The 15,276-nt window shown below is 35.2% G+C and overlaps 1 protein-coding gene across 3 annotated transcripts in view; it reads right to left on the bottom strand.

The window, feature by feature from the left end:
* Positions 1–15,276, bottom strand: part of MIB1 (mindbomb E3 ubiquitin protein ligase 1) — a 143,930-nt gene that overhangs the window by 19,469 nt on the left and 109,185 nt on the right. For all 3 annotated transcript variants that reach the window (XM_036244203.1, XM_036244201.1, XM_036244202.1), the window contains 2 exons: positions 5,214–5,346; positions 1,274–1,360 (listed from right to left, as the gene is read on the bottom strand). In XM_036244203.1, the coding sequence (XP_036100096.1) occupies positions 1,274–1,360; positions 5,214–5,346 (220 nt within the window). The remainder of the gene's footprint in view (positions 1–1,273; positions 1,361–5,213; positions 5,347–15,276) is intronic.

The raw sequence follows: 15,276 nt of genomic DNA, 5'->3' as shown, positions 1-15,276 counted from the left end.
TAAAGAGGCTGCCACTAAAGCTAATGATTCATATATATTTGCTTGCTACTACTCTATACCCTTGTGGATCCTTACGAATAGCGAATAGCGATGCCTTCTGAGTAACAAATTAAAGAAAACAGAAAGGAGAACCAATATATTGTTTAATTCATCTACTCTAAGATCAATATAACTGGGAGAGATTTAGGACTTTTTTCTTTTTTAATATCAGATATGTGAGGATATATTAAGTACTTCCAATAGGACCAAATCATAATGTTCAAAATTCTTCTATTATTTAAACAAATAAGAAGTTATTTTTTATTCCATTCTCTTTGGTCAATTTTCTCCAAATGTATGGTCATAAATGAAGCCCAAATATCATAGATTAATGAAGAATTTTTATCAAGAGGAATTTTAAATAACAATAAATGTGAAGTGTTTGCTAAACTACAATAGATATTTGCTAAAATAACAATATATTTTTTAAGTAGTAAATATAACTTTATTTAAGATTGTGCTTGTGGTGCTTTAACAATTTTCTTAATTCTGTCTACAAATGCTATCAGAGTTTTAGAAAAACACCATATACAGAAACAAATCTCAAGCATAAGGTCTTACCTATGTTGGCAAATTGTTTTTGTTTTTACTTTGTTTCAAAAAGGTCACAAAAGAATGTCATTCCAGGGCAGTGTTTCTCAATTTTGAATGTGTATCAGAATTACCTGGAAGGCTTGTTAAATCAGACTGCTGCCAGTTCCCACCCCTGGAAGTTTTGATTTGGTTGGTCAGAGGTAGAGCCCAAGAATTTACTTTTTTACTAAGATCACAGGTGATAAAAATGTTGCTGGGCCAGCCTCCAAACTTTAAGAATCACTGCTCTACCAAAAATTTGTAAATAAATAATCTTTCAAATATTTTGTCTGGAATCACCAGATTAATAAAATAAATATTTCAGCTTTTTTGGAATCTGTACAGCGAACGTTCAGCCAAAGTTTGTAATTAAAATTCTATATAAAAACTAATTTACATGCTACTTTGCAATTCTCTTATTTAATATTCTGGGAATTCACAGATCTAGCAACAAAATTATAAAAACTCTGAATATCAGAGTTTTAACATATTCCCTACTATAAATAAATTGATATAAAATAGTCTAAAATCATAATTTTTACATAAAACTATGCCTCCTGAGAAACCTAACAATGCATTACTTAAATTTTCAAAACATTCTAGAAATCTGTCTGGTTAAAATACAACTGTAAACTAACATTCATGTCGGTAAACACTTTACCCTAACAATCTGGGTGTGCTGTCGTTCAACAGCAAGGTGGAGGGCCGTCTGTTGATTCACATTCTGGATATCCAGGTTTGCATTACCCTGAAAAAGAACAACAAAGTTTACATAGTAAAAATTTGACAACAGTGAAAAACACCAAAACTGTAACTTTTTTTTTTTTAACCTCACCTGAGGACATTTTTCCATTATTTTGTTCAGATAGAGTGGAAAGGAAAGAGAGGAAGAGAGACAAACATCGATGTGAAAGGGACACATTGAGTGGCTGCCACCCGCACAACCCAACCAGGGCCGGGGACAAACTGCAACCGAGGTACGTGCCCTTAGCGGGAACCGAACCCAGGTCTCTCGGGACCACAGGCCGACACTCTAACCACTGAGCAAAACTGGCCAGGGCTGTAACTCTTTTTGAGGAGTAAATAGCATTGGATTCTGTTGACCACTTTCCACTCCTCTAGCTGCTGGGACATTGTTCTTATAAGGTAACAGTGTGGGTAATAGAGGAAGAATTAAAAGGGCAGCAAACTTTCTGAAGTAGAGCAGCAATTTTGAAATTAATTTTATTATGGTAATTTCAAATAAGAACAGTTAAAGGACCAGGGTCAAACACAGCTCCTTTTCCATCTCCATTACAGAGCAATGGAGATAATCAGTACCATTTTAACTGTAAATATTTCCTGAAAAGTTTTATTAATGAGTCCTCATACTGGATTTAGATATACTTTAATGACCTAATAAGCTCACTTCCTCTTGTTGTATAACTGAGCTTTTCCTCCTTCAGTGAAAAGGAACTCTGCTTGAGGGTGAGATGAAGACAACAGTAATTAGTACATAACAACACCTACAAAGAAAGAGCAGAATGTCCCACCAGAGCCCCGGGAAAGCTACGGGACTATATGAGAACACCTGAAGCTAATGACAGAGAAAAGGGACTGAAAAGCAAAAACAATGAACTTAGCATCAGGGGACCTAGGTTCCCTCTCACTTAGAGTTTGTGAAATGAACTTAAAGCAGGCATTGTACCATTTCATGCCTATTTTCTCAGCTCCAAAATGGTAATAGTACAGTCTATTTCACAGGGTTAATGTGAAGATTTTAAAAAGTAACATGCAAAACTGCCTAGCACAATCTCTGGCATAATAAAAAATAGGAAATTAAGAAAAGGGCTACAGGTTCAAAAGATAAACTTTATCATTCTGTTTATGTCTCTGATTACAACTTTGATACCTAACTGTGTGCCTTTGTTTGAAGCATCAGGTTGAGCTGAAATTCCAGTAATGCTGTGACATTTTCTAGAAGACGGAATTTATGGTTTGTTTTTATTATTTGTTTTTTGAGTGAGATCATGAGGCACCTAATCTCAGCTTGTTTTCTTATCATGTCTGTTCTCATATAAATGCAGATAGAGAAGAACTTTCCTATTCAAGTTTTCTGAACTTGTCCATCATTTATATTTTCCAAAGTAGTCTGCACTGTATGGATGTACCATAATTTGTTTATCTGGGCACCAGCTGATGAACATTTGGCTTGCTTCCAGTTTGGGGTTATTATAAATAAAGCTGCTACAAATATTTAGTGTGAGTATTTGTGTGGAAATGTGTCCTCAGTTCTCTTGAGTAAATGCCCACAAGCGGGATTGCTGGGTTATATAGTAAAATATGTTTAACTTTATAAGAAACTACCAAATTATTTTTCAAAATAGCTGCTTTGAAAAAACACCAGCGATGTTTGTGTATTCTAATTGTGCCATATTCTAATCAATACTTGGTGTTTCTAGCCTTTTTAATTTCAGTTATTGGAGCTGATAATTAGTCATATCTCAATATGATTATACAGTCGGCACTCGCCACTTCGCGCTTCAACTTTCACGGCTTCACTCTATCACGTTTTTTTCAAATATATTCATTAAAAAGTTGAGCCCTGGCCGGTTTGGCTCAGTGGTTGGAGTGTTGGCCTGCAGTCCGGAGAGACCGGGTTCGGTTCCCGCTAAGGGCACATACCTCGGTTGCAGTTTGTCCCAGGCCCTGGTTGGGTCGTGCAGGTGGCAACCACTCGATATGTTCCTTTCACGTAGATGTTTCTCTTTCTCTCTTCATCTCCCTCCCTCCCACTCTATCTGAACAAAAAGTGGAAAAATGTCCTTGGGTGAGGATAAAAAAAAAAAAAGGTGACCAAGACAGTGAAAATGATACAGCATGCGCTCAGTTGTCTGAGTCAATTATACACCCCTGTGTTACAATTAAAATTAAAATTACTGCACATATGGACTGTAGGCCTATGTATTCGAGCACCCCAGGAATCCTTCAACGCCAGGTGCAACCGTTAGTCTGGAACAGATGAACCATGATAAACAGAGAGTAATTTATTTCCCTAATGACCAGTGGTAATTTAAGCAATGTCATAGGATACACGATCAATATACAAAATATAATTGAATTTCTATACACTAACAGTATACAATTAGAAATTTAAATTTTAAAACAATTTATAATAGCATCAAAACTTAAAGATAAATCTAATATGTGTAAGAGCAATAAAACTCCCAAAAGAGCCCAGCCAGGGTGGCTCAGTGGTTGAGCGTCAATCCATGCCCCAAGAGGTTACCAGTTCGATTCCCAGTCAGGGCGCATGCCCAGGTTGTGGGCCGATCCCCAGTGGGGGACATGCAGGAGGCAGTCAATCAATGTTCTCTCTCATCAATGTTTCTAGATCTCTCTCCCTCTCCCTTCCCCTCTCTCTCTCTCTCTAAAATCAATGAACGGGAAAAAAAAACAAAACTCCCACTTTTTAATAAAAACTAATAATAATTCTAAAATATATATGGACATTCAAAGTATCTAGAATATAGCCCTGGCCAGTTTGGCTCAGCGATTGAGTGTCAGCCTGCGGACCAGAGAGTCCTGGGTTTGGTTCCCGCTAGGGGCACGTACCACAAAAAAAAAAAAAAAAAATCTAGAATATGAAAGCAATTGTGAGAAAGAAAAACAAAGTTGAAAGACTTACTCTAACTGATTTCAAGTCTTACTATGAAGCAACAACAACTAAGACAGTGTGGTATTGGCTTAAGGTCTGCCATCTGGATTAGAATAAAAGAATACATCATAATTAGCAATACTTCTAAAAGAATTAATTTTAATAATAAAGGCTTAAGATGGCAGAGGAAAGGCAGCTTACCCTTTGAACTATTTCTTTATCTAAACTTATGTAGTTTATGGAGGGACTATCGTATGATCTGTAATTATGATCTTAATTACACATAGTGCACTATCTCCTAAATTTTTCTATTTCATCTTCTTAACTTGACTGTAAGTTCCTTAAAGTCAGGGATCACAGATAATTATTTGATAATTTCAGTCCTTTTATATGGCATATGCTTGATGGAAGCATTTTAAAAATTTGCTGAATATACAAAAACACCATAAACTACCAAAACATAGGTTCAAAAACATTCAGTCATAAAAGTTAAGTCATCTTATTTCCGAAATGGATGAAATGACTAAGGTGAGTGGGTGCTGCTATCCAGCCACAGATTCCAGGGGTCCAGCAGTAACCACAAACTGAATCCCCAGATCCTGGCTGCAGCCTGGTGTTACCTGATAGCAAGTGGCCACACCAGCTTAAATATAAATATGATGGTTCTTGGTCCTATGGCTGATTAACACTTCCACAACAGTGGCAGTGATTCTGGGAAATCCCTTTTAGTTGATACTCATTTCATTGGGAAGACTGTGCAGAAGAAACACTGGGGACTGAGGGACAGACACACACACACTCCTTCCCTCCATTTACAACCAGTGCTAGATGGAAGACTGTGCACTATTTCTGAATTTGCATCATCATGGGATTTTACTGTAACATACTAATAGGTAGATGATGAACTAATAAATAAATGGCAATGGTCTAAAATTGTTAAAAATGATTGAACTGCTTTTCCTACCTGATGTACCAACAATTCAGCCACTTCCACATGATTATTAAGGGCAGCCAAATGCAAGGCAGTATAACCATCATCTTTCTTCTCATCCACAATCCATGGTCTTGGTAATTTAGATAGTAAAACACGCATTGCACTGAAAGTCAAATTTATGTTATTTTGATATTTACACAATTCTATATTTAATTAAATATTTGTTTTGGGGGGGAAATAGTCAAAAAACCTTTTGAAGTCAAATGAAAATATTCTTCTTTAAAGAAAATTATGCACAGAGACAAACAAAATTTCAATTTTTCTAAATCTCAGATGTACACTTTTTAATATTTTAAGAGGTAAACAAACTGTCACTAACTGGAGAATAGAATCAAAATAGAATGGGAGTGCTACAAAGAAGAAACGTGAGAGATTAAAAAATAAATAAATACCAAAAGGTTAAGAAAAATATCCTAATAAGGATACAATTTTGATTTGTGGAATCTCTTAGGTTCAATTTAAATAGAATATATTAATAAAAGAGTTAATAAAGAACAACCAAATAACAAAAATACCAATGTAGAAAAAGAGTAATAATTGAGACATATTTTACATAGCTATAACTGACATTTTAACATGAATTCTGCAAAGATGTCAAAACACATTAAGATGGGTCATCATAATCTATTATTTAAGTATCAGCCCTGACCACTTTGGTTCAGCAGTTAGAGCATCGGCTTATAGACCAAAGGGTCCTGGGTTCGATTCCCAGTCAAGGGCACCTACCTGGGTTGGGAATCAAACCAGTGACCTCTTGGTGCATGGGTCGACGCTCAACCACTGAGCCACACCAGCCAGACTAAATTCTGTTGGTTTAATGTATTGGGGTGACATTGGTTCAAAAAACCACACAGGTTTCAATTGCACAACTAAGTAAAACATCATCTGCGTACTGCATTGTGCACCCATTGTCCCAAGCAAAGTCCCTTTCTGTCCCCATTATCCCCGTCCTTTGCCCACCTCCACCTAGTCCCCATCCCCCTTTCCCTCTGGCCATCACCACACTGTTGTCTGGGTCTATGTCTGAGATATATATATATATGTTTTTTGGCTAATCCCTTCACCTTCTTTCATCCAGCCCCCCTCCCTCCTGCCCTCTGACAGCTGTCAGTCTGTTCTCTGTATCCATGAGTCTGTCTCCACTTAGTTTATTTGGTTCATTAAATTCCACATGTAAATGGAGGGACCTGGAAAGTATTAGCCTAAGCGAAACAAGCCAATTAGAAAAGACAAATATCACATGATCTCACTTATTTGTGGAATATAATGAACAAAACAAGATGAGGAACAAAACAGACCCAGAGACATGGAAGTGTGGTACAGACTGACAAACCTCAGAAGAGGTGGATGGGGGGTGATGGAAGAGATAAACCACAGAATTTATATGCATGTACGCGTAAACAAGGACAGAAACAAAAATGCTGGGAGGGTGGCGGGATTGGGAGGAGGGTGTCAATGGGGGGGGGGGAGCATCTGCAATAAAAATAAATAAATATTTAAAATAATAATAAAAAATAAAAATCTCTTTTCCATAAAAAAAAAAAGTCCACATGAAAGTAAGATCATATGGTATTTGTCCTTCTCTTAATGGCTTATTTCATATAGCATAATAATCTCCAGGTCCATCCATGCTGTTGCAAATGGTAAGATTTCCTTTTACAGCCAAATAGTATTCCAGTGTGTAAATGTACCACAGCTTTTTTATCCACTCATCTACTGATGGGCTGTTTCCAGATCTCAGCTATATGGGAAAAAATCTCCTTTAACATATTTATCCACTAACTGTTCTTTTTAAAGACTATAACCTAAGATAACTGCCCCATACCTAAAGAAGGCAATAAAAACAGGAAATGAAAACTTTAAAAATTGTTCCAATATGGTATGAAAGGTAAAGAAATAATAGTAAAATACATATTACCTAAGGTGATATATGTGAGATAAAAATTTTAAAGAGAAATATTATGAAAGTATAGAGAAATAGTCTGAAGGTACAGAATAAGAGTATGTGTAAATGAAACAATAAGTCTCTAAAATAATGAGATTAAAAATAATGAGATTAAGGCCTAACATGACACAGAACGTGTTTCCTTAATGGTAGTGGTCTATGAATCCCACATATAGGATCCAAGAACCTCGACAATTGTACCAAATTTGAAAGTTTATAGCTTTTATCAGATTGTTAAACAGGTTTATGACCCAAAACATACTGAGAATCACAGCTTAAAGGCACCCTTCAGTGGTGGTTACTGAAGTTACAACCATTGTTTAGGTGTGACAGACTAATTTGGAAATCTGTGGAAAGCTATAAACTCTCACCCCTTGAGAAATGCCCATAAAAGTCTTAACCTACAATTTTAAGTCTACAAACACCTACATCGCACTCATGGACCTCATAAAAGCTAAGGTTTCCTGCTTTAGTTTGCTTCCAGTAATTATAAGGATTCTAATCCTCCTCATTTGGTAGATTAAAACAAAATACTAGACTTTGACTCAGATTCTTAATGGGGAAAAGTACTGGTACAACATTATACTACTGAGTGTTTGGATTTGAATAATCATGATGCTAATGCCATTCATTATCTGTTTCTCTACACATTTGGCCATGTGAGAAACAGAATTTATAGGAGTTTTACAATTCTTAGACAGTTTTAAAGATGCAAGTATTAAATCATGTGCAAAGTTTTATTAAAAATAAAATGTAATTATTAAAAATAATATAAACACGTTATTAATTTAAAGAAAAACTGATATATAAATTAAGATAATGCAGGAGAAGTTGTAAGTTACTTGGTATGGAGACAGAGATGAAGAGGAATAAAGCAGAAGACAGTTCGCTTTTATTAGAAGCTTTGTGGTAGTATCTGACTTAAATATGTATGTATATTAGTTTGATCCAAAAAATTAAGTTAAAACACTAAGATAATATTTAGGCTTACTATCTTAAAGTCTTAATTTGCAACTTTACTCTTTTAGGCAAGATATATAAATGTTACAAGTTTTAAATTATAAAGTGTGGCTCATGTTAATTCTATCAAGTTTTTTATTAAGTCACATTACTAAACATTCTTGATATTCCTGAGAAGTTTGTTCTTATGGAACTATGTTTCCCACCATCTCCCATTCCCATTTCAGATGTACATTCCCATATGCACTACCAACAGCTCAAAGGAAAAAAAAGAAAGAGGAGTGACGCCTCCTCTGAACATAAGGTATCCACTGAGATGGAGTCATTACTTACTTGTTCATCATTCAGCCTTTCATTTCATAAGCGAAAACAAGCTAGTGAAAGCTGAGGTTCCTCAGAAAGAAAAGCCAATGGCTCAGAAAGTTATTAAGGCATTTAAACAAAAATAATTTGAATTCTTGAAAGCCTATTGCTTCTTCTGCTCTCATTTACTTCATGTTTTTTGTTTGTTTGTTTTTAATTTTTCCTCTCTCAATATGTGTAAGTGAACTGTCAGAACAGGAAAAGGTAGCAATTCCAGGCTACTGTTGGAAATGACAAAAATAGCCCTAGCCCCTTCTAGATCACATTCTAAAAAGTGAATTAAATCCTAATATTAAAATGCAAAATTCATATTTTTAGGGAGCAAGATTTTTACTGCAGTATAAATCTATTCTGTTAATTAATCCCATTGACATACATGTTGTATACTATTGACTAACCATATGAAAATAACTGTGTTCCTCTCACAATCCTGAGATTAAGAAATATATCATAAAAATAAAAATTAAAGAGATTTGGCATTAATTAATGCAAATCCTCATTTTAAACTGATTAAATAAATTATTATACTACTACTAAGGTATTTTAAAGAGAAATGGTAATTTCAAATTTTTCATAGAAACAGTGTTATATTAGCAAATGAGTGAATACATCAGATCAGACAACATTTAATTAAGTAAATAAAACATACAGATAACAAACAACTAGAGAATAAGAGATCTGTAGAAGGGAAGATAAAAAAGTCCAATTGGGATAAAAAACAACAGAGAATCACCAGGATGGAATTACAATAAAAAAGATTTAAATTATGTCTTTTTTCAAAAAAGAATGATTAGTTAAAAAGAGTGAAGAAATGATTTCTATGAAACCTCGAGAAGAAAATGAGAAATATAATTTGTCGTGTAGGGCCAGCATTATCAACAGAGAAAGTTCCTAAACAAGCAACCCCAGTGTTCTAATTTGCCCTCCAATAGAATCAGTAGAATGTTATCTGTTTTCAGCACACTATAAGGAAATTATCATAGGTTGATGATATTGTCCATTAAGATTATCCAACCAATTGTCTTGCTCACCAATTTCTAATTTTATTTCAGTGTTTCACAGATTTTTTTTTTTCTCCAGCAGAGAAAAAAAGAGCTACGGATGAGCTGCTATGAATACTACCATCCACTAAGAAGAATATTTCTTTATGTAAATAGTCTTTTGGCATACTGACTTATACATCAATGTCTTACAAGTTCATTAATATTATTCATCTCAAGTCTAATTACTTCTGGACCTTTAAAGCTGAGGTCCATACCCTGGTCCTGTGAAGCCTCAACTACACAATCTCACCATAATCTCTGCTTCATATCTCTAACTGTAAAAAACGGTCATGATTCATATCTAATACCGAAATTTCCATAGAAATCTCTATAAAATACCTTAAGGTTGCTGTAAGAATTAAACAATATAGACAAAATGTTTAGTACTCTTTAAAGATTATAAACCTGTAACCCACAAGTAATACAAATTCCCCTTTTCTCCTTTCCTCCTCCCAATGTTCCTTTTATATTCTTGTTTTTGGTTACTCTTACTACCATTTAACCAGACACCCAAGTCAGAAACTAGGGAATCATTCTAGACCTTTTCCTCCCCTTTTACTACTACATTCAATTTGTCCTGTTGATTTTTCCCTTTTAAAGCTAAAACAATTCTTTACTATGAACTCCAATATTCTTTAGACAGGCTTTCACTACTTTTCCTCTAAACATTTATAACAGCCCCCTTCCAAAATCTATCCTCTATACCACCCCCACAAAATCTGGACATTTCACAATTTTCACAAATTCAAAATTATTAACATATAAAATTTTAAAAGCTTCCTTTTTAATAACTAAATCTTCTTAAGACTGGTCTTGATAACAATTATAGAAAATATAGTTTATTTCCTTAATATACCTTTAAAAGAACATGAGAATAAATTTAATATTTCATTGATAACTCAATTACAGCAAAATGAACTCCTGACTAACTGTGTATAAGTTGCAGAGTAACGCTGCAGATAGCCCCAAATCAAAATTAATGCAAAAGTCAATTGTCAATTAGTCAGGATTGGGCAAATTAATTTTTGTTGTTACCGTTTTTAGACAAATTTTTTTTATTTTAGAATCATTTTAGATTTACAGAAAATTATGGAGATATTTCTCGCCCCTACTTCTAACATTTTACGTTAGTATGGAACATCTGTTACAATTAATAAACCAACCATTATTGTTAATAACTAAAGTCTATACTTCATTGTGATTACCTTAGTTTTCATTTAATGTTCTTTTTCTGTTCCAGTATACCACATTACATTTAGTTGTCATGTCTCCTTAGGCTCCCTTTGGCTACGACAGTTTCTTAGATTTCCCTTGTTTTTGATGACTCTGACAGAGTTAAGGAGTAGTAATCAGATATTTTGTAGAATGTCCCTCAGTTGGAATTTGTCTGATGTTCTTCCCATTATTACACTGGGGTTATAAGTTTTGGGGAGGAAGGTCACAAAGGCAAAGTGCCATTTCATCACATTACATCACGGGTGCATATTATTAACATGACTTATCGCTGCTGTTGTTTACCTTGATTGCCTGGCTGAGGTAGTGTTTGTCAGGTTTCTCCACTGTATAGTTACTCTTTTTCCCTTTTTCTGTAGTACAGAATACTAAACTATACTGTACCATATACTCATTAGAAAGAAGTCACTATGCACAGCCTATACTTTAGGAGTGGAAAGTTATGCTCCATTTCCTTCAGGATAGAGTATCAACATAAATTAGTTAGAATTCTTCTACATTGGAGACCTGTGGCATATTCATTTTAATAGAAACCTATAACCCTTTCATCTTAATTAGAAAGCTGCTAATAAATATTACTAATTCCTCACCTTTCTCCCACCCACCTCACAAAAACCAAACAAACAAAAATAAATTATACAAGGCTTCAAGAAAAAAGCCAATCTTTGGGCCCAGCCTGCAAGGTGAGCTAAGGGAAAGTTAAACAGAAAAGTTCCTGGTCCCCACACCCTCACATTAAGAACAACTATAAGTGGCTTGTCTCCTGTCCCTCTGTGGGATAGAAAATCGCAGGAACCCACAATATAACCATGAAGATCTAATCGTAGGCTGTTACCTGCCGCTCCTTAGTTAATTAAGAGGAGACTGGCGTTATGCTGCAAGCACTGGGGCCCATACAGTTGCTGGGATGACAGTGGTACCAGTTCAATAAATCAATTTTAATAAGCCAATAGACTCTCACTTGCTGAGATATTTTCCCTAATGCTTAAGCACTCTTTTGTATTTCTCAATCTGGTTGTTTTCCAAGAGGTTAAGGGCATGGATGGTTTAAAGATAAGATCTTACTACCAGTTAAGCAGGCATTTGTGAATAGTGCCAAAGAAGCATTAAGTTCCGGAACAACTAATAGTGGAGCCTAGCATAATCCCTGGCACATGGTAATACTCAAACGTTTGCTGAATGATGAACAAATGAGTTCTAAGAAGCAGAGGAGACAAGCAGCTGTCTGCAGTGGTATGTGATAGTCAAATGGTTCTGGGTCCATATTTAGGGCCTGCTATGCTTTGCAATCTATCTTCAGAGATAGGCAACATTTTCCCAAACAAACCATAGTAAACTGTGAAGGCCTTACATATTAGTATTACTTAATATAAAAAGACATTTAGGATAGCACTATAGCACATATTAGGTGTTCAATAAATGCTTGCTAAGTTATTACTGCTAATGAACAATCCCTCAAATAATAAAGTATGTTTAATACAGACTCCATAAAAGAACTTATTAAGAAAACTGATCAATCCCAAGCAGAAGTTCTTTTGGGCATGCTAAAAGCAGATTAGTATGTAACAATCTGAACACATTTTTGTTCAATACATACCCCTATCTGAATGCATGCAGAGAAGTCTAGAGGGATATATACCAACATGCTATCCTATAGTAATCACCTAAATGTGAATATGGATGGTTTTTGTTAGACAGACAGATAAAGAGCTACAGGGAATAGACATTACTTAAATGTTTTCTAAATTCTGTTTTTGGTGTATTTTTCCTACAAACTCTTTTTTGACAGATACTATAATTAAAAGGTCCATTATTTTAGCCTAAATTCATTAACAAGGAATTTGAGAGTGTAGTAGAATTTAGTTCAAAATGAGAGAGATATACAATGACAATATAGTCTGCAGAAGAGTTGTATAGGTAAGTACTTGATCATTCTTTGCTTTTTTTTTTTTATCCTCACCCAAGGACATTTTTTCGTTTTTTGTTCAGATGAGTGGGAGGAAGAGAGAGAGAGAGAGAGAGAGAGAGAGAGAGAGAGAGGGAGAGAGAAACATCAACATGAAAGGGACACATCGAATGGTTGCCACCCACACAACCCAACCAGGGCGGGGACAAACTGCAACCAAGGAACATGCTCTTAGCAGGAACCGAACCTGGGTCTCGCTGGACCACAGGCCGACGCTCTAACCGCTGAGCCAAACTGGCCAGGGACGTACTTGATCATTCTTAAACTAAAGATAATTAAACTGATCTCTTAAATGAGCAGTGAGTCATCCTTATTTCTCCTTTGCTGTAAGCAAGGAACCCCATTTTACTTATCTTTACATCCCTTTTGCATACCTAAGATAAGGAGCTCAAAGTTTTGTTGAATGGAACAAATAATCATCTTTCTGAATATACTGAGGGAAGGATATTAGCAACATTTTATTTTTGGTGCATGCGCCAGTCCCAAAGAGTGTAATTCACTAGCTGATTTCATTATTACAAACCAGAGCAGCAGCAAAGCATAGTGGTGAAGAGCTTGGGAGACAGCAGCCAAACTATCTGGGTTCAAATTCTGGCAAAAGCAAATGGAATGGATGGTGACTTGAGCAGGTTACTTAACTTCTATTCCTGTTTCTTCATCTATAAAATGTGAAAAGAATCACAAATCCTATTTCAGAGGGTTGTTACGAAAATTAAAAAGGGCTGCCCTGGCCGATTTGGCTCAGCGGTTAGAGCATCAACCTGCGGTCCAGAGAGATCCGGGTTCGGTTCCTGCTAAGGGCATGTACTTCAGTTGTGGTTTGTCCCCAGCCCTGGTTGGGTCGTGCAGGTGGTAGCCACTCGATGTGTCCCTTTCACATCGATGTTTCTCTCTCTCTCTTTTCCTCTTTCTCCCTCCCACTCTATCTGAATAAAAAATGGAAAAGTGTCCTCAGGTGAGGATAAAAAAAGAAAAAGAAAATTAAAAAGGGCTTAGAAGAGTTCCTGGAACTGATTATACATGTTGCTGAGAAAAAAAAGGGGGGGGAGGGGGACTTTCACTGCTTTAAAAAGGTTAACAAATAAGGGGTAATTTAGAAACCAGAAAATTAATCCATTTTACACTCTGAGACATGTGTCATCTCCCAATATTTATGAGTTTATTTCACTATCTAGGAAAGGTGGCTTTTTAATATTACCAAATATCTACACAAGCTTAACTGCTATGGTATTAAATGCTAAAGACAAAAACAGTGTCAAGGACAAACTTCAAACTTCTCTTGTAAGAGAATGAGCTAAGAAAACTGATAATGGTTTTTCTTGATTCTTAACTGAATCAATACTTAAGATAATATATTTAAAATTAAGAACAAGGTATAGTAGTTTCTCCTGTACATTTTTAGGTTTGTAAGATCTTAATAATTTTATCTCCACAGGTTTGTTAAATTTGATGTTTTAATATCCCCCCCTTGGTTAAAAAATAAACTTCAATGTTAAAAGTCATTGTGTATATGATATTAAAATTTAGAGCAAAAGCATTTTTCCTTTGAGACATACACTATGTGCCAAAGTTATAAATAGGTCATTAACTATTTTAGGTATTATCATGCCTAAATACTATTGCAAAAAATTAAAGAGAAATGGTGATGTAGAAGGGAAACACCACTTCACATTTGAAAATTAAACAGAATTTAATTAATAATAAAATGCATGTCTATAGTTATATGGTTTCAATATAGAAGTTCACAATTACTCAAAAGCATTCCTGACCCTGTTTTTCATATAAGCACTACAAAAAAATTAACTAAAATTGCCACTAAATTAAAAGTTTTAAGTAGAATTTCCAAGATTTCCTTTACACACTACTCTCTTCTTCCTTAATGATCTTTCTCCACTTTCAATATACAGGTCCTACTTCCATTTCTAATTATTTTCCATTCAAATAGTATTCACTAAATTTAAAAAGCATGTATAGCAACAACTAGCTCTAGAGATAACACTGCAAAATCCCTTCAGGCTTCTAGCTATGCAAAATATCATTATCCATAATATTTTTAACCAACAAAAATTCAGGTTATAAAATATAATTTGAGAGCAGAAATATTCTACTTATTCTATATCTGTCTAAAGACTGCTTTGCTACTTGCTAGGGTAATATTTTTCCTCTTTCCTATTTTCTCTGCAGTGCTTCTAAGTATAGTGACAGCCGCATCAGGCTTTCCTAGTCTAAGCGCAAGCTCAGTGAAAATCTGGGAAATGTAAGTGGAAACATGAGAGACCGCTTTATTTGGCAGTGCTTTAAAAAAAAAAAAAAAAAAAAAAAAGGCAGGACAAATGGCAAAGCAGTGTTTGGACCACAGGATGAACAATCAATAGGCAGAAAGCAAGATAGAGGCTTCCTCAGCTTTTGGATCGACAATCGACAGCTGAGAGACTATTTTTTGCTATGGTTGACTAAATATGGTCAGGGAAGAGAGAGGCACAAGAGAGCCTGTTTGCCTGGGAGTGCATGTTTCAAATGCTT

Source organism: Molossus molossus, unplaced genomic scaffold (genome assembly GCF_014108415.1).
Source record: "Molossus molossus isolate mMolMol1 unplaced genomic scaffold, mMolMol1.p scaffold_m16_p_6, whole genome shotgun sequence".
In the NCBI taxonomy this organism is placed as follows: Eukaryota; Metazoa; Chordata; class Mammalia; order Chiroptera; family Molossidae; genus Molossus; species Molossus molossus.
This window is presented reverse-complemented; position numbering and strand designations above follow the sequence as displayed.